Source organism: Balaenoptera ricei, chromosome 17, assembly GCF_028023285.1.
Source record: "Balaenoptera ricei isolate mBalRic1 chromosome 17, mBalRic1.hap2, whole genome shotgun sequence".
Lineage (NCBI taxonomy): Eukaryota > Metazoa > Chordata > Mammalia > Artiodactyla > Balaenopteridae > Balaenoptera > Balaenoptera ricei.
In genome coordinates, this window is record NC_082655.1 from 79,566,700 (window position 1) to 79,590,150 (window position 23,451).

The 23,451-nt window shown below is 42.3% G+C and overlaps 1 protein-coding gene across 1 annotated transcript in view; it reads left to right on the forward strand.

The window, feature by feature from the left end:
• Window positions 1–1,990: 1,990 nt before the first annotated feature.
• Window positions 1,991–23,451, forward strand: part of TCEA1 (transcription elongation factor A1) — a 32,866-nt gene continuing 11,405 nt past the window's right edge. The window contains exons 1-5 of the mRNA XM_059901737.1: window positions 1,991–2,254; window positions 10,464–10,526; window positions 15,296–15,401; window positions 19,824–19,911; window positions 22,856–23,001. Of these exons, the coding sequence (XP_059757720.1) occupies window positions 2,192–2,254; window positions 10,464–10,526; window positions 15,296–15,401; window positions 19,824–19,911; window positions 22,856–23,001 (466 nt within the window). The 5' untranslated portion in view covers window positions 1,991–2,191. The remainder of the gene's footprint in view (window positions 2,255–10,463; window positions 10,527–15,295; window positions 15,402–19,823; window positions 19,912–22,855; window positions 23,002–23,451) is intronic.

The following is a 23,451-nucleotide window of genomic DNA, read 5'->3' on the forward strand; positions in this document are numbered from 1 at the left end:
GAGTCCTAGGAAAGAAGAGAGAGGCAGCAAGAATATTTGAAGGAACGACGGCAAATCTCTCCCCCCACCCAAATTTTGATACCGTTACCACCAGATTTGTACTACGGTTCCACTATCTCCACATCCTTGTCAACACTTGTTTTTATCCATACTTTAATTCTAACCATCCTAGTGGATGTGAAATGGTATCTCATGCAGCTTTAATTTGCATTCCCTAATAACTGATTGTGTTGAGCATATTTTAATGTGCTTGTTGGCCATTTATACATCTGGAGAAATGTCTAGGCCTTAGCCCAACTTTTAACCAGGTTGTCTTTTTGTTGTTGAGTTTTAAGACTGCTTTATATGTCCAGGACACTAGGTTCTTATCAGATATGATTTGCAAATATTGTTTCCCATTTGGTGGGCTGTCTTTTCTCCTCTTGATAGCAATCTTTGATGTGCAAACCTGTTTAATTTTATCAAAGTCCAGTTTATCTGTTTCCTTTTGTTCCTTGTACTTTTGGTGTCATACCTAAAAATTGCGAAATCCAAGGTCATGAAGATTTATCATTGCCATTTTAACAAAATTAAGTGTTTCCAGGTTGCCTCTTGTAAGCTCTGTAAAACTAACTCTTGCCCCCAACACCCCTGGAAAAGTGTGCCACTGCTTGTGAGGCAAGGTACTCCCCAACCCATGGATTGTTTTCCTTTGGATAAAGCACATCAGACTCACCGCTAAATTGTTTCAGTTTTGTCATTTGGCAGTGTTATGTGTATTTTACCACAGTGAAAGTATAGTAAGCTGATTCTTTGGAAAAAAAACAAAAATGACAATTATTAGAGTAAATGTACAAAACTGCAAACATAAATGGCGATTTGTACATACTCATTAACTGATGCATCAAGTGGACAACAAACTGAGGTATAAGTATTTGAACAGTAAAATTAATTTCGGGCTAATGGGCCCACATAGAACTTCACATCTGCCGTTATAGAATACACATTCTTTTTCAGGACATATAAAATATTTATAAAAATTGATAAAACAAATCTCAGTAAATACCTTAGAACCAGTAACTTTGCAATCGCATATTTTCACTGCAATTTAAGTTGGGAATCAATAATAAAAAGACAATTTTAAGATGAAAATAAATAAATAAATAAAAAGGGACATGGTTCAAGTTACTCTTTCCCCCAAATAACTGAGGTAGAACAAAACCTGACATCATAGTATAGAAAAAACATTATTAGGTGGTGAATTTTGACTAATGATGGTTAAATTGGGTGTGGGGATAGGTCTGCAAACTGCACGAGATGGTAGTCAAGGGCGTTAATTGGGCAAAGACCTATTGAAGGAGCCTATACTCTCCAGTATTGATCATTTCAATTCTCCACCTTGGCTTTATGTTGTTAGTCATAACCCTTTAGGACGTCAACTTCCTCACTGACCTTCAGAGCAGGAGAGATGCCTTCATTAACTTCTTTGATGAGAATGTTACTGTCAACTATTACTCAACTGTATTCAAGGTACTGCGTCCAACATTCTGAGTCAGGAAACAAACAAGATTGGGTCTCCGGCTTTACGGCGCTTACAAACGACTTTAAAGAGGAAGCGCTTACAATGGTCACATTCCTACGATAAAGGCCTATTTAGGGGGATGGAGAATCTGATTTCCAGGCAGCCGTCGACGGCGGGGAAAATGCTGGGGTTCCGACTGACTGCAAAAGCGGCCCACGTTCCAGCGTCCAAAGCCGCCGGGCTCGGCGCCCCGGGGCTCTCTGCGGGCGCCACAGCCCGGGGAAGGGGGACCGGGAGACGGGGAACGGGGAACAGGGGGCGGGGTCCGCTGGGCGGGCGGGGCGGGGCCGGAGGGAGCGCGCGCAAAGCTCGGCCGCGCCGCCCGCCCACTTTCACGACAGCCGGGGAAGGCCTGCGGCCCGGCGGGCTTGTTGCCCGGCTGGTCGGCTGTCGATTGGAGGCCCCTGCTCGGCGCGCGCGGAGCTCGATTGGCGCTGCCTGAGGGGGAGGAGCGCCGCTGCCGCCGCCGCTGCTGCCGCCGCCGCCGCCGCCGCGGGCTCCGTGAGTGAGGAAGCGCTTCGGTCAGGCCTGCTGAGGGCCGTTGCCGACGCCTGGGCTCACCCGCCTCCCCGCCAGCTCCGCTCGCTTCCCGTCCCCCGCGGCCCGGCGCGGGGCAGGCCTGCCGGGGCCATGGAGGACGAGGTGGTCCGCATTGCCAAGAAGATGGACAAGATGGTGCAGAAGAAGAACGCGGTGAGCGCGGCGGGCGGCGCGGGCCGGAGGGAGGCCGGGCGGCGGGCGGGGGCCAGTCGGCCTGAGGGGGCTCCGGGCCGCGGTGAGCGCGGCGGGTGCCGCGTGACGGCGGCGAGGCCCGCGCTCTGGGGAGGGGGTCCTGGGGAGAGGGAGGGGCTTCGTGTCCCGCGGCCGCGTCCCGGGCAGAGGTTCTGGGGGGCTTCGTGTCCCGCGGCCGCGTCCCGGGAGGGGGTTCTGGGGGGCGTCCTGTCCCGCGGCCGCGTCCCGGGGAGAGGGTCCTGGGGGGGGGTCCCGGGGAGGGCGTCCGGTCCCGCGGCCACCGGCGCTGGGACCCGCCCTGGGCGCCCGAGGCCCCTCGTGATGAGCGCAGCCCGGTAAACTCCATCGAGGCGTCCTCCTCGTTATTTTAAACGTGACGGTGGCAAAGCCTCACTGGTTTAGCTGGAGAGTGCAGAGAGCCCTCCCTGTTTGAAAGAATTGGTTCTCTTTCCCGGGCTCATCGGCCAGCAGCGAGAAAACAACATCAAACAGAGGTTTGTGATCAGTTTTAGACGTGAAACTGTTAAAGCAAAACGTGAATTTCCTGGATCTTATATTTGAGGAAGGCTGAACATTCCCTTGATAGTCTCAACTACCCTGCATGTTTGCTTAGCAATTAAAAAAGGTGAATTACGCCAGTGTACTTGGCAAGTTGCTAAACTTTTTTGAAAAAGTGGATCTTGTTAGGCCGGGGAGTGCGGGGAGCTGTGTTTAAGGCGCTGCCGCCGACGAGGCCGTGCTGCCGGCTGGATTTGGACACATGTCGTTGCTGGTCCTCTGTCAGTGGCTTGCGATTGCTACCGGTGGCGTGTTCTGTTACTGATAACGTGTGCACGTGAACGTGTTCTCCTGTGGTTTGTATGAGGTGCTCCTGTTTCTGCATTTCTGTCCACCTGTGTGGGCCACTCTCAGTCCCTTGCTTCCGAGTCGTCTGTTTTCCGCTAAACTTCTGAAATTCTAAGTCCAACGAATGTGAAGGAGAGAAGGGCTGCTCTGGTTTGCACAGCACTTTGGAGCTACAAAGCGTCTGTGCAGAATTCTTTGGGGACTCACGACAGCTGTGTTGCATTCATTTTACAGAATAAGAAACTGAGTCAGACCAAGCAGGTCACCTCCGTAAATGAGGTGTGCGTTGTGGATTAAGCCAGGACCCGAGTTTTCTGCTGGGCAGCATGCAGAAGTAGCGTTAAACACCGAATTCGTAAGGCCTCAGACTTGGTGTGCGCCTCTGTTCCTGTAACAGGTGCATTGCCCGGCGTGCAATTTCATACCCTGTTCATCTGTATTTGCAATTTTGGCTTTTTAAAGTATTTCCTGTTTGTTTTCTGTTCCAGACGTTGCCTGTGCCACTTATTTTTTCTGTTGGTACAGGCCTTTCATTCCTCACTGCGAGTGGTGAGTTCTGTATATTTGATGGGCTGAACGTTTCTGTTATTCTGTTTAAACTGGCAAGTTTTTTTTCTTTGCCTAGAGAACCCTAGACTCCCCTAGTAGAAGCTGGCTCCTAGGGAAAAAGGCCGTTTCTTGGGTAATTTTTTTTTTGAACTCAGGCTGTAAAATGTGTACCTTTTAATCATCTAGTGCACTAGGTGTTTTTGTTTGTTTCCTTTCCTTGAAATAGACGTTTCCTAGAAATGAGGAATTCCTTAGTGAGCAGGTATGGAGAAGACCAGTTTGTATTTATCTGCAGTTCTCAAATTATAAACACATAATGCGTCAGCAGGAGAATGAGGATAAGCTCCGCAGATAATCCTCAAGTCTCATTTTTCTTCTCAAATCTTATATTTCTAGTAGTGCAGAACTTTACCAGTATAAAAACTTGCCCCCCCAAAAGAAAGGTAAAATTGACTGGCTCTTTTACTTTTTTTTCCTTCTCTCTTTTCCTGTCTGTCTTACAGAAATTCAAATAGGCAAATGAAATAGAGAAAGGGAAATGGTCTGAATGGCTCTCCCTCCCTGCCCTCCAGAGCACATCAGCGGCCCATAAATAGTTTTTTAAGTGCGCAGTAAGTTAACAGAAGTCTTTCTGGGGGTTTTAGGACTATGGTAGATTTGTTTCTCTTCTCTGTGTGTCTGGTTTCCAGATTTTCTCTGTGAGTTATTTTTTATATTATTTTGATACTGTGAAAAAGTAAACTTTGCTTGAAAAGTAATAGTTATCCTCTGAATTGAACTTTAAGTGCTGTTATTAGATATTGTTTTAATAAAACCGTAGGTGTCACTTTTAAGTAATAATAAAACAGCTACCATTTATTGAGCTATTACTCTGAGCTAGGCATTCTACTAAGTTACCTACTTTATCTCATTTATTCCTCAGTTTATTGAGATAAGTACTATCTCTATTCTAAAAATGAGGAAATGAAGTATTTAGAAAGTTAAGTGAATTGTTTTAAGCCTAATAGCTACAAAGAGGCCAAATGAAGATGTGAATCTAAATCTATTTTGCTTCAAAGCCAGTACTACTCTGTTCAACTACAGCATCTCTAGGAGACCCTTGCATCTGTATCTGAACCTTGCCTGGGTACAGTTGTACCACCAGGGCACTTGCTGTCATGGGGCAGACGGGCTTCCCTAAATATCCCAACAATATCTTGACCTGGTACTACCCAGGGTGTTGCCTCACGTGTGTACTTGATCTTAAACAGTACACACTTTGAGGCCATGATGAACCACGTGAATTAGTGCCAAATTTTCAGGTATTAGCTTTTTTTTTTTAAATAATGTATTTTTAAAAATTTATTTATGTATTCATTTTTGGCTGCATTGGGTCTTCACTGCTGTGCGTGGGCTTTCTCTAGTTGCAGCGAGCGGAGGCTGCTCTTCGTTGCGGTGTGCGGGTTTCTCGTTGCGGTGGCTTCTCTTGCTGCGGAGCACCGGCTCTAGGCGCGTGGGCTTCAGTACTTCTGGCGTGTGGGCTCAGTAGTTGTGGCTCGCGGGCTCTAGAACACAGGCTCAGTAGTTGTGGCGCACGGGCTTAGTTGCTCCGCAGCATGTGGGATCCTCCCGGACCAGGCTCGAACCTGTGTCCCCTGCATCAGCAGGCGGATTCTTAACCACTGCGCCACCAGGGAAGCCCCAGGGTATTAGCTGTTTTTTACATAGCTTTTTTCTTGTCAATCTGACTTTATCAGTAAGCAAGTCTTTGACTCCTAATCTTGGTTCAAATCCTGGCTCTTCTGAACTTTAGCTGTGTGATCTTAGGCAAGCTTCTTAACATCTCTAAAATGTTTTTCTTGGTAGTAAATTGGAGATAGTTTAGTAAAGATTAGATGCATATGAAATTGTTGGCAGTGCCTAGGATATGGTAAAGGCTAAAAAAACTTCTGGGTTATCTTTGTAAAGGATTTATAGCACTAGACTGTAGAAAGAGGAGTCAGGTGAGAGCGTAGAATTTTCAAGCTCACGGACACATTTTGTGGGATGTTGAGGTTTGTGTATTTTTTCTGCACTGAAGGCTCAGGGCTGAGTAGAATTAAATTGCAGAGAGAGAAACTGAAACTAGGTGTTAGAATTTCCTAGGAGCAGGGATACCTGAAATATGTACATTTCTAAGTCTTTATTGTACCTGGGTTAGAAAGAAAACTTTGGTTTCCATATCAGGGTTAGATTAATTAGCATAAATTGAAATTTAGAATGACTGCACAATTTTTTATAACAGCTTTATTTAGCTGTACATTACAGTTCACCCTTTTAAAGTACACAATTCAGTGGTTTTTAATATATTTGCAGATTTGTGCAGCTATCACCACTATCTAATTTTAGAACATTTTCATCACTCCAGATAGAAACTGTCCATTAAGTAACCACCATATCTACCCCAACCACTAATCTACTTTAATAAAATAAAAATAAAAGCTTTTATTTTTTAATTTTTATTTATTCATTTTTTGGCCACGCTGCGTGGCTTGCAGGATCTTCATTCCCTCACCAGGAATTAAACCCAGGCCACTGCAGTGGAAGCACTGAGTCTTAACCACTGGACCGCCAGGGAATTCCCACAAGCTTTTAATTTTTATGAAGTTGAATTTATATATTTTTTCTATTGTTGCTTGTGCTTTTGGTGTAGAATAACTACAAATTTGAGGCGACATAGTAAATTTATATTTCCTAGTTTATAGTGATGTTGCTGAGCTGTAACTCACATATTTATAATTTGTTTCCTTTTTAAAAAAATAAGTAGCATCTTAATTTTTTAGACCTTAAAATCTCATCATAATTCTTAGTAAGAATTGTTTTTGAGTTGATTGGGCTTAAATAATGCTCTCTTAAAATGCTGGCTTTATGGCTCTTTGAGAATATTGTTATGGTAGAAACAGATAATTTTTATATCTTTTATACCTCTTATCAACCATCTCCTCTGTTAGGCACTCTAGATTGATACTTCATATGTGTTACATTACCTCATTTGACCATTTTAACTACTCAAGGTTGGCGTGTTATGCTCATGTACATATAAAGAAGCTGAAGCTTGAGAAGGCCAAGTAACATTCCCCATATCTTATAATTTGGAAATGACAGAACATGGATTTGAATCTAGATCAGTCATATACTTGTAGCCCGTGTTCTCAACTGTATATTCCATGTTGCTCCTTCTCTCTTACGTCCCTTTGAAGAGAAGGATTTTTGTATCCTGTACAGTCTTGTATATACTGGGTTTTCAGTATACATTTTATAAAAGTACTTCTTTCTGATGACAGGTAGGAGTACCACCTATGTCATATGGTAGTGTGGTAGCTATTTATTTTTTAGCCAGTACTATGAACTAAATTTGACTCTGGAAGTTAAGGTAGAATCTTTCTTTCTCTTGCATCATTGTCTATAGGAGATGCTGCAATCTAGTAGACTTGACCTTTAGAGGCAGGTGATGATTGGGGACTGTTTGGTAATGCTGTTCATCGGAGTTCACAGAGCAGAACTGCCACGGGGGTTGGGGGAGGGGTTATGGCATGGAAAGAGCAGTGGTGTAAGGGTCAGGAAACTGGATTCTTGTCCCTTTACATTACCCATCAGTGTGGCCTCGGGCAAGTCACTTACCTTCTCTGAGTTTAAGGTTTTTTTCTTGTATAATTGAGGGTTTGAAGCAGATGCTGAAAGGTTTCTGCCTATTTTTGAATTCGCTGAGGTCAGAAAGGGTTTCTGTTGTGCTCATTGCTGTGTCCTCAGCACAGAGCAGAGCTTGGCACATGGTGCTAGTTGGGTATTTGTTGAGAGGCAATAAGTGTCCTTTGACAGAATGGGGTAAATCTCACCTTTTCTAGTTAGTAATCATGTGACCTTGTGCAAGTTTCTTAACTTAACCTGGGCTTTAATTTCCTCCTCTGTAAAACGGGGACGATAAGATTCCCTGCTTCCGTAGGGTTTATTGTAAAGATGAAATGAGATACTGCGTGTAAAGTGTTTAACACAGCGCTTGGCACACGATGACACTCAAAAGCTTTTGTCACTGAATTAATATACGATCATCTCTTTTTTGCCCTTTCACTCACCCAGATCATGAAAGTTGTTTATTTCTTTTTTTATAAATTTATTTATTTGTTTATTTTTGCCTGCATTGGGTCTTCGTTGCTGCGCGCGGGCTTTCTCTAGTTCCGGTGAGCGGGGGCTACTCTTTGTTGCAGTGCTTGGGCATCTCATCGCGGTGGCTTCTCTTGCTGCAGAGCATGGGCTCTAGGCACGCGGGCTTCAGTAGTTGTGGTGCGTGGGCTCAGTAGTTGTGGCTTGTGGGCTCTAGAGCGCAGGCTCAGTAGTTGTGGCGCATGGGCTTAGTTGCTCCGTGGCATGTGGGATCTTCCAGGACCAGGGCTCGAACCCGTGTCCCCTGCATTGGCAGGCGGATTCTTAACCACTGCGCCACCAGGGAAGTCCTATCTTCCTTTTTAATTGATCCTAGGTCAGAAATCCTTCAGAAAGACCATGGAGACATGGGTAGAAGAAAAACATCTATGGTAGATAAGGATACAGGCCCACAGTCTCGCCATCAAAACCTTTAGAGTCTGATATATTTGAGAATTCCAAATTTTTCAGGTTTATAAAGATGATGTAGTACAAACATCATATATTTCATGATATCCTCAGTGAGATCTGGGCAGTTCCCAGTAATCAGATATTAGCATTTCTGTAGTGAAATGCAGCATTTTCGCATTAAGTGGGGTAAGTAGAACATAAATAGCTTTATGCATCTGTTGAGATGGGATGTTGCTGCCAAGCGAGTTTACTGAAGATCTGTGAGAAATGAGAAGTCTTTTGGTTTTCAAGGGATTTTGGTTTGGGGATTTGCAGATACGGGATTGAAGATACTCGCTCACAAAAATGTCGTGCCTATACAAATTCTTGATTAATAGTAAATTTAAAATCAGTGTTTTATTTTTTAACAACTCTAATGTTTTACTATTTTTAGTTGCTTCTAAAGAAAAATTATGGAATTTTATGATCAGAAGGAATCTGTAAGCAATGGATCATTAACATCCTTCCTTCATAATAGTCTGTTTCATAATTTCTTTTGAACTTAAGTTTTTATTTATGAGGTACTGGGTTAAATTAAAATGATGTCTCTGTTTGTTGCCAGAAGAAAAGTTAATACTGTTTTATTCTCTACAGCCAAGTCTGTCTGTCAGCTTTAAATGGAAAAATTATCTGACTGGAAACCTCTGCTTGATTTTAAATTTAAGAAATGTACTGATACCATGAGGTTCCATGCTTGTTTCTTCCTTTGGGGTGCGTATGAGGGATGTGTTGCAGGGCTTTCTGTTTTCCCTGGGTGTGCTGTGTTTCACTGCTTCGTAGGGTGCTCGTTTTCATATTTTAACATTTCAGAAAGCAGAATGAGTTACACATGTTGCTGGCCAGATGGCCGTTGGGATGTACTTTCACAGGCGGAGCATCAAACCCAGCATTGACATTTGCGGAACGGGTGTCGGTGGCTTGGAAGCAAATCTGAGAGAGTAGTGGCGTGCTCTTCGACCCTCGAGGGACCAAATGGTAGCAGAGAAGCGGGGGCGAAGGCAGTGAGCCCCGCGCACCTCAGTGCCCACAGAGAGCTAGTGGCTCTGAGCTCTTTTATGGATTCTTTTGTGAAGTGTTGTGTTACTAGTGTTTCGATAACAACTCTTTGTGGACTAAACAGATATTATTGAATCTGAGTCAGTAAACAGTTTATAAGCATTAGACTCTGAGTGCAACGTAGTTTTAGAACCGCCTTAGCCAGTTTTGATTATATTTTTCTTTTTCTGTATGTAAATGGTGATACATGATAAAAATTCCAAGTCTAAGAGAATTGCAAAAGTAAAAAGAGGTGATAAAAAAGTTTTCCATAGTTTAATAGTTTTTTTGTTAGTGGTATGTAGAATAATGATTTGTCCAAATATAGTACATTAAGTCACTATTAGACTAAACGAAATATGACTGATTAAGTGGATGTATTAGAGGAGCTGAAATATGGCCGATGGAATGAATATCAGATTGGAACGTTGGCCACAAGCTGCAGGTGGCGCTGTTGCTTCTCCCCTTTTAACCTTAGCGCTCTCCATAAAGCTTCCAGGTTTGTTCCGTCTTCCTCAGCTACGTGGGAGCCTTTGATTCTAGGTGGCACCTGGCAGTGGACAGGCCTGCGAGCTTCACGCAGATCTTAACTGTGGATTTCCTTTCAGAATTTGCTTTTTACTGCTTTGCAAGAATCAGGTAGACAGCAGTGTTCTTGTGCCTGAGCAGCGAGGTACAGCGGCCTCGTGAGGGTTCCAGGGAAGTGATGCCCCTCTCGAATGCTGGAGGTGCTGCGGCATCCTGGGGACCCTCCCCTCCGCCGCCACTCCCACGTCCCCAGGCAGCTGCCCTCCATGAGTTTCGGGGTGTGTTGTGCCACCACAGTAAGAAACATTTTATGTTTGTAATTGGGGCACATATAGACAAATACTGCTGAAAGTAAACTTTCACAAAACAACACTTACGTGTGGTTATAACCCAGTAAATGCATTTTATGATCCTCTAGTGAGTCGCAACCCCTGTTTGGAAAACTCTTTCTCTCTCTCTCTCATCTATGTATCTATATACCATTCTCCTCACATGAATAAGTGAGCCCTAGTGAATTGTAGATAGGAAAATATAAATTTAGATCTCTAGTTACTCCTTGCTTTACTATCTGGGAAATTCAATTTGAAATTATTTTATTTTACAGGCTGGAGCATTGGATTTACTGAAGGAGCTTAAGAATATTCCCATGACCTTGGAATTATTACAGGTATGTGCTAATATGTATCATAATTTTTGAATAGGTATTTTTGTATTTTCCTGTTATGGTGAAACATTATTAACTTTCGTTTTTTTAAGATCGTAACATAAATCAGTAGTCTACTAAGTTACCATTGTAGAAAAATGTTGCCTTTCTCAGGAAGAATAAAACATACCCTCTGAGGTTGACAGTAGGAGTGAAACTCACTATGAAAGGAAATTGGACTCTTGGCCCTGACTTGACGTCCCAAGATTTCCCTTTCTGGATCTGCGGTCGCCAGCTGTGCTGCGTGAAGCTGGCCTGAGGGTGAGGGTGCAAGGGTCGCTCGCTCTTCTCCCTCTCTCAGCGCCGGCCTGCCCTGTGCACAGTCGGGTGTCTGGTCGTCATTGTGTAGAGTCATTACTCAAGTCTTAATGTTGCAGCAGGACTAAAACATAAAAATACAACTTTAACACAAGTCAGAATGTTAAAAAGGAAACTGAATTGTGAGATGAATCTGGCTATTTTCTACTACACATTTCTTATTATCCATGAGTGCCGCCTTTGATATTTCCATTCCATTAAGTCAGAATTTAGGGAAGGGTGACAGGGGTGTGTACGTGGTTGAGGAAAAAAAAATCACATGTATTTTCACTAACATCTAACTGAAATCGAGCATTTCTTTCAATTATGAAGGCAGTCAACCACAGTTGAATTAGTATTTATGACTAACTGAAAGAAATCACAGATATTTTAACCTCATGTTGTAGATATACATGTTATAGATATGTTGACGTGTGTTTTTGCCCGTTATTATGGTAGCTCTTATATGTTATGCTAGATCTTATTTAATGTTTTAATAAAGGAGCATGTGTATTACTGTATCACATTTAAGAAAACATTTTGTAACTTTATATAACTGCTTTTCTTTGTAATCCTATGTATTTAATCCATTTTGAAAGCATTCTGAGGAGGAGTCCATAAGCTTCAGTTTACCAAAGGGATCCATGGTGGGGAAAAAAGGTTAAGAATGCCTCCTCTAAGAATAGAACCAAGAGGAGAAAGGAAGCAAGCCATTAAGTCCTGTCTTCTCAGTTCAGATATCCTGTCCAAGGATCTGCAGGTCTGGCAAATCAGTTCTGAGAATGACCTTGAGTTTGTGTCAGTACCTCACCACCTAGTGTGGCCTTATCCTAGCAGTTCTGTGTGGGGATAATCACATCGAAAACAACAGTAACCTCAGTGTTTGTTTAAGAGATGTGTAGTTTTATAGAGGGTGTGGAGTTTGGGTAGGGTTATCATTTGTAATACACTTTGATTTTTTTATATGCTTCAATCCTTGGAAAGTTTATGTATTTATATAACAAACATTTGAGTTTTTATTAGGATTAGAAATTGTGTTGGGGTTATAAAGATGAATAAAATATGGTCTTTCCCCCTCATTGAGCTTAAAGTCTAGTAGAGGAAAACTGCTACGTAAACAAACAGAAAGGTATAGTTGCCCGGATAGAAGTCTGTATAGGATTTACAGTAAGTCCCCTACATAAGAAAGAGTTCCGTTCTGAGAGCTCATTCATAAGTCTAATTTGTTTGTAAGTCCCACAAAGTTAGCCTAGGTACCCAACCAATACAATTGGCTATATTGTACTGTACTGTAATAGGTTTATAATACTTCTCACACAAATAATACATAAAAAAAAAACACAAAAAATAAAACATTTTTAATCTTACAGTACAGTACCTTGAAAAGTACAGTAGCGCAGTACAACAGCTGGCATCCAGGGGCTGGCATCGAGTGAACAGGCAGGAAGAGTTACTGACTGGAGGAGGGAGAGGAGGTGGGAGATGGTAGAGCTGAAGGATGGTCAGCAATAGGAGACGGAGGGCAAGCTGCAATGTCACTCACACCTGACGCTGATGGCACAGGTTCTGGGTCCTTGCTGGATTCAATTCTATCTACCCTCTTGAAAAAACGGTCCAGTGATGTTTGGGTAGTAGCTCTTTTTTTCTCGTCATAGATGACATGGTAGCACTGGATTGCATTCTGAACGGCCTCTGCAACCTTCGTGTACCATTCTACGTTTGGGTCCTGTGCCTCAAAAACTAACAGTGCCTCCTCAAATAGAACTAACTTATGTGATTGGACATGCGAACACCCGTTCGCATCTTTGCAGGTTCGCAACTTGAAGGTTTGTATGTGGGGGATTTATTGTATTTGTTATAGGTAGGGCAAGAAAGAAGCACAAAGAAGTTTACTTCTTAATCTGATTACTTAACCTGGGAGGCTCAGGAAAGCCTTCATATGGTGATAAAGTGTAAACTGAGTCTCAAAACATGAATAGGTTCTCCCTAGGCAGATAGGACCGGGAAGGGTGTTCCAGCAGAGAAGGCAGGATGTGGAAGCAGCACGACATGTTCAGGTGGAGGAAGTGCGGCACAGGGCTGCAGCTGCGGTCCTGAGAGCGCCCTGCCTGGCGGCGTGGCGCGGGGGGCGCGTGCCCAGGCTGGCACGGAGGAAGGGTCGGGCAGCTTGTGGACTGACGCAGGTACTCAGGGAGCAGTGATGAGGGCCTGAGCTGAGGGCGTAGCAGTGGGAGCGGAGAGAAGGGGTACTTGTTATTGAGGGACAACCTACAAGAATTGGTAGCCGACCAGGTCGGGGGGGTGAAGGAGAAGGTGGAGTTTAGGATGATTGAGGTGTTTGCCATGGTGACTGGGTAGATGGTGCCATTTTACAGTAAAGCAAAATTCAAGAAAACCTAATGTGGTGGGGTTGGGATGGGAAGGAAATAAAGGTGGAAGGGTAAAGAGATAAAGGATAATTTTGGATCCATTGGGTTTTGAGATGCCTGTGAAACAGATGTAGATTCTGCTATGTAGCTGAGTTTATATCCTAGAGCAGTGCTGTCAGATAGCTTCATAGTCCTTTCCTCTTTCTACTGTCTTCTGCTCTTCCCAAAATACCTCCTAAAAGGAAGAAACAAACTTACTCAAATCATCTTAGTGTTTCACTCTACCTCCACAGCCTCGTTTCTTATTATTCTTGACCGGACAATCTCTCCCTCAAGTGAGCATGTTTATGTTCTCCTTATGGGTTTTCTTAGGTTTTAAGCAGAGCTTAGGTTTGGTCTCTTTAGTGATCAGAACATTCTGTGATAATTAAAAAGCAGTCACCCTACAGCACACGGTTTGTTCATAATCTCCTTATACCTTTGCTCGCCTCTGACCACCTCCTAAAGTCCCATTTTCTTTGCCAATCCATGTTGATCCCAAGCTCCAGAACTGTATTAGTGACTCAAGTTATTTCCTCCACTCATTCCAAAATTGGGTTTTCTTCTAGGCGGGGGTCGGGTGCTGGGGAAGGAGGGACGCCACAGGCATCGGGGCGGTAGCAGTCAGCACGTTAGCGGCATCCTGTGGGGCAGCGCGGAGACCACGCGACTGAGCTGTGCCGTACGCCCAGGCCCCTGCCTCTGGAAGGTTTTCTACATTGAAGTGCCTGCCACACCAGCTAACAAAGTAGTGTTTTAGAGAAGTTCTAAAACATTCTAAAGTTCTAAAAGTCTTTTCTTCACTGAAAAAAGTTCTGAGAACATACTATTTTCTACAGGAAAGAAGCCACTTTCTGTGGGAAAAAAATCCCCAAAACACTAATCTCAAATCATCTTGGGGTTTTAGAGCCATGAGTCCCCTGTGTCTCTCTGCTGTGGAACCTTCATCCGCCTTGCTCAGCTCTCCAAGAGAGAACACAGGGCACTCCAGCCAGACACACATTCTAGATTCTTCAGCAACTGTCCCGATTCTCTTCGTTGAGTACATTGAATAATTTAAAAGGAAATCTTAAGGACCCATTTATTTCTCAACCTTAAAGTTTATAGCAGGGGTTCCCTTCTCTTTTTTTTTTTTCTCACTAACAATTCCTTTTGTTATTTTTTTCTTCCATATCCATATTTTGAAAGATTGTCTACTGACAACCTGAACTTACTAAATAATTTACCATTTTTTATTTATCATCCATAATTGGCCTGTCATAGCCTTTGTGTTCTTTAAGCACAATTTGAAAACTGTTGATGTGTTGGAAAGAACATGGACTTCGGAGGTGACAGACCTGGATTAAAATCCAGTTTTTCCAGTTAGTAGTGGTGTGATGCTGGGCAGTTATTTATTGATACTTCCGGTCTGTTCATCTTTAAAAATAGGGATAATGATCTCGACTTTAAAGGGCTGTTAGGAAGGGTAATGAATATGGATGCTCCCAGCATAACGCCGGGCACGTAGTGTCGCCACAAGTCAAATTATCTGTGTGTGTTCTGTGACGTCCATTCTTAATATCTGTGATTATGTGCTGGTGTTTAGACCTATGTGGGTGGTGGTATTTGTTTGGGTGTCCTTATAAGTTGCAACAGGTGGTGTACAGAGTAATCTGTAGGAGAATGTAGAGAAGCAAAGTGCGTGTGTTAGCCGTGGTTGCATCAGCCTGCCTTGTGTACAAACACAGACACTTTATCTTCTGTTCTTCTCTTGTGGGAAAGACTGATTTCGTTTTGCTAGTTAACCAGCCTTACTTTAGCAGCAAGTCACATGCTGGCAGGTCTCAGTGATGAGAACCTTGATGCGTCTAATGTTTGATTTGAAGATGTCTGTGTCTTAAGTCTACAGTCTACCACTAAAAGAATTCAGATAATTGATTTTTTTTTCTGTTCTAAAATGGAAACAGGCATCTGGGAAAGAAGAAAAGGAAACAATGAATTGCCTGAAATAAAAGCGCTTATACGTATTTTTTTGTCATTGCCTTGCAGTCCACAAGAATCGGAATGTCAGTGAATGCTATTCGCAAGCAGAGCACAGATGAAGAAGTTACATCTTTAGCAAAGTCCCTCATCAAATCCTGGAAAAAGTTATTAGGTATAATAGAGCTTCCATTACATATATTTATGATGTTCTGGTTTCTTCAGACATTGGGTTGTTGAATTTTTTTTCTCTTAATGAATATAGATGTTTTGAAATCAGTGCCTTATAATACGGGAGGGGGCTTTAGTCTGACTTCCTTGAGGGTTCTACTTTTTAAACTAGTCAGATTTAGCTTTCTTGTTTTTCAACACTTAAAACTGAATTGCCTCTTTAAGAAGAAAATTTTCCTCTAAGGGGAAGGTGTGACACTTTTGGCAAAGGTTTTTGAAATAGTTTTCTAACTTACAGAAAATTTGCAAGAATAATAAAAATAACTCAACGTGTCCTTTTTCTAGATCATTAATTTTTAACATTTGTCATATTTGTTTTGTCATATTCTCTCTCCTCTGTATGTATATACTCTCACACACACATTATTTTTTCTGAACCATTTGTGAATAGGTTGCCGCTGTCATGCTTTATTTACTCTTTAATACTTAAGTGTGTGTGTTCTTGGAACAAGTTTATTTTCTTATGTAATCATAATACAGGAAATTCAGGAAATTTAACATTGGTGCAGTACCTTACTCTGCAGTGCATGTTGCAGTTTTGTCAGTTGTCCCAGTAACCACTCTTCCAGCTTTTCTCTCCTCCCGAACAGGACCTAGTCCAGGGCCATGTAATCTAGTCTGCCAATGTGGAATAGTTCTTTTAGTACATTGACTTTTGAAGAACGCACGCCCCCCTCTCCCCTCCCCCCTTTGTGGTTGTGTGTGGGTTTTTGTTTCTTTGTTTTGTTTTTTTGGTCTGCACAGCTCAGCTTGTGGGATCTTAGTTCCCTGACCAGTGATTGAACCCAGGCCCATGGCAGTGAAAACGCGGAGTCCTAACCACTGGACCACCAGCGAATTCCCCGCTTTGTTTTTAATAACATGTTCCTTATTTGGGCTTTATCTGGCATTTTCTCATGACTAGATCTGGTTGCGCATCCACAGTTGAGGTACTGCATACGTGTGTTGTGTCTTTCCCAGGTATCGCGTGCAGAGGCAGGGTGGTGTTAAGGTTGAGACCCAGCCGAGGTGTGCACTGCATCGTTATGATTTTTCCTCTTGTGTCTAGTAGGAGTTCTGTGGCGGTCACTTTAAGACCCTCAAACCGTCTTGCTCCCCATCAGACCTTCCCCCCCGCCCCCCCGTTTAGTACTCACTGATTGTGGCCGAAACCACCCTTTACAGTGACAGTGGCAAAGTTATGATTTTCTAGCTTTTCTACTTCTTCAGTATTTATATATCATCATTCTATAAGAAAGAACCCTCCTTTTACCTCCCAGTTCTTTTTCTATTATTAGTGTGGGCACGTGGATTCTTATTCTATATAATGGATTATAATCCATTACTGCTCATATTTATTTTGGTATTTACACTGTCCCAGCTTTGACCCGTGGGCACCCCTTCAGACTGTCTCCTGTGTCCCTTTGACAAGCTCCCTTCAGTTGTGTGTGTTTTTTTTTTTTTTATCTCTTTCTTACACTCTGGCATCACAAAATATGTTGGACTTATCTAACCCAGCCCTGGAATGAGCCATTTCCCTAGCAGTTATCAGCCTTATATGGAAGAGAAAATAGAAAAAGTGAAGCTTTTAAAATTTCATAGACAGCAATAGTAATAATAAAAGACTTATTACTTACAAGAGCTTGGAAACTAGGAGCCAAAAATTGTAAAGCCTATAAAATTTAGAAAGTCTAATCTTAAGAAAACTAATGTAATATATGATCCTGTATTGGATTCCTAACCAGAAAGAAACATTGCTATAAAGATCATTATTGGGATAATTGGCAGAATTTTATAAGGTCAGTGGGTAGGTAAACGATCTTGTATCATTGCTGGATCTACTTACGGTGATTATATACATGAATTTCTTTATTCTTAGGGAATTCATAGTGAAGTATTTAGGGATAAGGGAGCATAGTATCTGCTACTCATTTTCAGATGGTTCAAAAGAGATGTCTTTGTGCACACAGTGGTGCGTGTGAGTGTGTATGTGTTTGCACATGCGTGTGTATGTACGTGGCAGGGGGTGGAGGATGAATGAGCGAGGAAGGAAGCGTGCCAAAATGTTAACAGTCGGCGGGGGGGCGGTCTGAGTAAAGCTGTTTGTAATGTTCTTATAACATCTGTGCAACTGTCAAGTTCTTTCCGAATAAAAAGCTTTTTAAAAAAGGCTGATCTTTAAAGACAGACTGAAACTCTGTATTTCATTTAAATTTTAAATTAATTCCACATTAAAATTAAATAATAATTAAAATTAGCAACAGAAAGTTGATTAAGGACCATATATGTACATTTTTATTTCTGGAAAGAATGGTTTACGTTTTGTGGGAGAAAAGAGTGGACATTGCAGTTATGTTCATTTAATCTTAAAGAAGTTTTACTCTTGTATACTTATTGGAGGTATCTAATATCAGTACAAGTTCCTCTTTAAAAATGTTATTTATCCTAAAAGATTTACATGTTCATTAAATAAAATTTGGAGAGTTGGAGGAGGGAAAAATCCTTATTAAATCCCTCTCTAAATACAACTGTCAGTTAATATCTTGTATTTCTCCTCTTTTTCCTCCTGGTGCATGAATTTTGCTTCAACTATAATTTTACTTATGCTGTGTATACTTATTTATATTGTCTTTTTAGTGAAATTTTTTTGTATTTTTCCATCATCGTAGCTCATTTTTATTGGCTTCAGAATAATCTACTGGGTGATGAATATCTCTCTGTTTAAAGCTTTTTCTTTAGATTGTTAGCTAGATTTCTGGAAGATCTACTACTGCTTCTAGGTGGCACAGTTTTGAATACTTAAGATATGCCAAGCATTGACCTGTATTAGTGCACTTAGTTCTCCTGACGATCCGGTGCGCTCAGTGCTATTGTAACCCGCATTTGGTGATGAGGCACCGGAGGCACTGAGAGATGAGGCACCTTGTGCGCAGTTGGATTGGTGGTGAGTCGCCAGGGTGGGATGTGATCTGCAGACAGTCTGAGCCCAGAGCTGGAGCACTTCCCCGGGGTTCTGCTGTATTACCCACGGCACTCTGTTCATGACTGGTCATACCTCTACTGCCCTGCCTTCTCAGAGGACTGCCCCAGTACACACTGCACTAGAGCTGCTTTACTGCTCCCCCATCACTGGACCCCTGTTAGTATCGCCTGGTTATATCACCTCTCCGAAGCTTTCTACCTGTTACTTTGGGAATACGTCTTAGTCCTTGCTATATTCTGTAATGTCATTATTGATCTTTGTTTTCTACCTCACAATACTGTAGCGTCTTTAGGCCTTCCAGGGGAATTATAGAATAAAGGGGGCAATAAAATTGGTGTGTGAGAACTGACGTGTGTCATAGGGACTTGAATTGTGTTTCAGGTTTGGTCACCCTAACATTTACAAGTGAAGTTCTAGAATTGTGATTGGGACCATTCTCGGTCAGTCAGCGTCATCCAGGTTGGTGTATTAGGTCATCTGGTGACACTCATGCCTCACCGCCAGAGATGTGGATGGCATGATTTGGGATGGGAGCTTGAGCACAAGGACAGGCTTAGAGTTGCCTAGGTGGTCCTGCCACACAGTTGAATGTTTGTTCTTCTGTATCCTGTACAGAGGGATGTGGAGAATGGAATTATTTATGTAGCTCTTATTTATGTAGCTCATGTAGGGATCAAAATGTAGATCAAAGTGGGTTACACAGTAGATCCAACAATTTTCTGAACCTAACTTCAAGGCTGTTTTGGTTGATTTAAACATGAATGTTTCTTTTCAGTGCTGAACTATTGCCTTGACCCAACCTATTTTACGTACTTTATTTCCCCATGTCTAATTGCTCACTTCCTTCAGTCTTAAAGCTTTTGCTTTATTAGTATTAATAATCTGTATTAGTTTACAGATTATTTAAGGTAGAGGAGTTGCTGGGTAGGCGTAACTAATAATCCTGAGGTATATTCTTTGAAAATGTTGTTTACTATCCCTGAAATATTTATTTGTATTTTGAGTACCACCTCAAACTTTTTGACTTCATGAAAAATTATCAAAACGATATTGCTGTATATGCTTTGCACTTTCAGTTTTTTAAACGACAGTGCTAATGTTTTTCCATATTCTTTCCTTCCCTTGTTCTGAATACTTTTCTCCCTTTTATGTTACCACTGGCGTATGAATTTATGGTTCCCCCCCGATGAAGGAGTTTATTTGGGAGTGCCGGCTGAGCACCCACGCACATATGCTAATAGAAGAGCTTGCATAAGCTTCATTTACTTGCGGAAAACTTAGGATTTTAGCGGGGGCTTTTTTGGTTGCATAAATAGCTTGATAACATGTAGCAGTCCCATGTTTTGTTTTGTCTTGTTTTGTTTAAACAAGTGCTGACAACTCAGGAATTTCATAAATTTTCAGATGGACCAGCAACAGATAAAGACTCTGAAGAAAAGAAAAAAGATACTGCAGTTACATCACAGAATAGCCCTGAAGCAAGAGAAGAAAGGTATTTCACTTTATGGAAACTCATTTATGTTGAAAGTCATAGTTTTACTTGACCGTCACTTCCTCCATGGTCTTATGATCCCATGTCTGTACTCCTCTTTCTTTTTTCCAGTCACACGGAATCAGTATAAATGTATATAGCCAAATATCTAAGGTTTCTTATAAGATTTCTTGGTAATTTAAAAGAGAGTTAGAAGATACTACGAAAAAGAGAAATGATTTACATTGCACTTGGCGAGTGTAGTTGGATGGGCCCTGGGGTGGCACTGGGAGAGCTGGGAGTGGGGGGACTGACTAGGTGACTAGGGTTCATGTGGTTACTTCCTTTATTTGCCACATTTCTGTTTTAGATATTTTTGTCCCTGAATCCGTTTCTCCTCTTCATGGTTCTGTGTTCCTTCCCGATTTAGCTGTTTGTTGTAAGAACTTAAAACGTGTTCAGTAATGAAGAGTTCAAGTTATTCCTTGGCCACTTAAGAGGCCTTTGCATTCTTTCCTGTGACACGTAGTGAACTGTGCCGTGTCCCCGTGTTGACGCGATCAGGGATGTGCCTAGTATTCAGTAGATTAAATACAGACCCTCTGTTCTTGGGAGCCTTGACTTTGACTTAGAGCAGTAGTTCTCAAAGGGCGGTCCCCAGGAGCAGGCCTGGCAGCTTTGCGAAAAGCAGATTCTTGGGCCCTACCCTGGAATTACAGAACCAGGGTTTCTGGTGGCGGTGCCAGCCAGTGTTGTAGCAGGCCCTCCAGGTGACTCTGGCGCACGCACACTTTAGGCCGCCGGCTTTAACTTCATTTGCTTCTCAGTATTTTCCCCAGGCTGGTAACGCGTTCCTCATGTTTTGTTAGTCAGCAGAGTGATTAATACCCCTACGCTGTGTGTTATGTGTAAGTGCTAACTAACTTGATGCTAAAAAAGGTAAGCTAAAGATAGGGTTAGACACCAGTTGTTAATAAAGTTCATTCAGTTCTTTCCAACTATTTTGAGATGATTTTGGGCTTGTAGAAAGTGGTACGAATAGCGCAGAGAACTCCCAAATTGCCCCAGTGATATTTATATATGTATACGCATATGTGTGTATAAATGCATACACACACGAGTTTTATTTTGAACCAGACAAGAATAATTTACAGACATTATGCCCTTTACACCCCTACATGCTAAATACATCAATGTGTCTTTTCTAAGAACAAGGACATTTTCTCACAGATAGCCACAATACAGATATCAGTATCTGAACATTAACATAAATCTGATACTTTTTCCTAATCTGCAGGCCTTATTCATATTTTAGCATGTGTCCCAATAATATCTTTTGTTGCAAAGGAAAAAGAATTTTCCAAAATATCATCTTGGGTCACATTGCATTTAGTTATCATATCTGGCTCCTTTAATCTAGAGTAATTCTTCAGTCTGTCATTGTCTTTCATGACCTTGATGTTTTTGAAAAGTACAGGCCATAATTTATGGATTTTTTAACACATGCTTTCAGCTGTGTTACATTCAAAGTAATGAATGATTTAATGCCTTGAATATAATATATAAAGGTACAGACAAATATTTTAAATAGACAGTGAAGGAGGAGTGAGTTCTTAGTATATTTTCATCAGTTTTAAGTGATTGAAGTTTAGGGATAGAGCCTTTCTACAAGAGCATAGGGTTATTTTGTGCGAAGTCTGCCGAGGTAAGTGATTGGTATTTCCATACACACACACACACTCACTCATTCAAACAGTGACGAAAAAGTATAAAATATTGAAGAAGTGAGTCTGAGGTATCATCTAAAGGAAGATAGAAGGTTAGATCTAAGTGAGTTGCAGGTGAGAAGGGTTTTACGCCTTGGTGTAAGGATTTAAGGAGAAAGTGGTGCGGTTAGCTGCTTAGAACGTCAGAAGTGGTGCCAGAGGTAGTGACGTGAGGGAAGAGAAGGCCCTTCGTCCTCCTGGCAGCTCCCAGGGGCCACGGGCACAGAGTGAGCTCGTCCTTGAAGGAGCCGAGAGTGGCGTTTTTAAACAGGGCGTGTTCATCGGTGTGCGCTGAAGGCTGGGTACAGTGCCCCGGGGCACAGAGAGGAGTGAACTGAGTGAATGCTCACCTTTGCTCGTGAGAAGCTCGGGCTGGCGGCGGGAGGCACAGACCTGTGTGTAGACGGCGCTCTGGGAGACGGGCAGCAGGACTCAGGAGGCCTGCCTGCACCGCGGCCGCCCTGCCCGCGCGGGCTGTCTGCGAGCACGGCCGCTTACATCCGTGGGGTGAAGGGCTGGCTTCGTCTGGAAAGGTTTGTGGCAGAAATCTGCACTGGGATAAAGTTAACTGAAACCAGTCAGAAAGGTATTTTGCTAAGAATCTAATGTAAGAAGTTAATCAGAAGTAGTGGAAATGATTAGGTTGACTGGAAAAATTGCCCAACTGTCCTGATTGAATTGATGTTTCTGGGGAGAAGTTAAGAGACGTTGTATTTTCACAACTACTTCTCACTACACGTGGTTTTTATCCCGAAAGGGGTGTTGTACGTGTAAACCTCACTGGTTGTCTAATTGCAACAGGGTTTTTCCAGCATTTTCCCCTCTGTTTTTGGTGGAGAGCGGTCATATTCTCTGGTGCCATCCCCTTACCCCTCTCATAACCAAGATCCTTGCTTTGCAGTTGTTGTATTGAGCTGTAATGTGTATTTTCTGTATGAAAAATATTGTTTAATGTTTAAAAGGATGATCAAGGTTAAAAAAGTAAAAGGACATGAGATTTGTGTCATCTTTATTAAAATTTTAACTTCTTTTTAATCGATATGCAGGCAGTTTTTTTTTCATGTAAGAGTCACTGAAATACTGTTTCATTTATTTATGCCCCAAATTTTTGTTTTTAGAGAGTGATAGTAACGATGTTCACTTTAAGAGAGTTTTCCTGACTTCTTTTTGGTGTGTGTGTGCGTGTACGTGTACTTCAGTAGCTCCAGTGGCAACGTAAGCAGCAGAAAGGATGAGACAAATGCCCGAGACACTTACGTTTCATCTTTTCCTCGGGCACCAAGCACTTCTGATTCTGTGCGGTTAAAGTGTAGGGAGATGCTCGCCGCGGCTCTCCGAACGGGAGGTGAGTTTTGCGTACGCCTCGTGAGTTTCGGCGGTCAGTCCTTTGACCACTGCCACTGCTGCCCTGTCCGCCTCCTTGTGTCTGTCCTCCCGGTGGGATCCTGATGACAGCTGCTCGCCACTGCCCAGCTCAGGGAGGGCTTGCTGTGAGGGGGTTACAGGTGGCAGAGCGGAGGGCGCAAACTGGGCCTCTGCTTATTACTGTGTATTGCTGAGAAATGGGTTCCTTCTAATATATGGATGTTTCCCCTGATCTGTAGTAATTTAAGCTTTTCTTCGCAGTCTTTTTTCTCCTCACGTTTAATCTGCAAACTAAGTACTCTACCCTCAAGATTGGGAGTTAACAATACTGTATTTGGGTCCCATTGTTAAATGTTAGTATGACATATAGTAAGTTTTATATTCATAATTTCATTTCCTACTTTTTTTTTAAGTGGAAAAGAGATCTTGA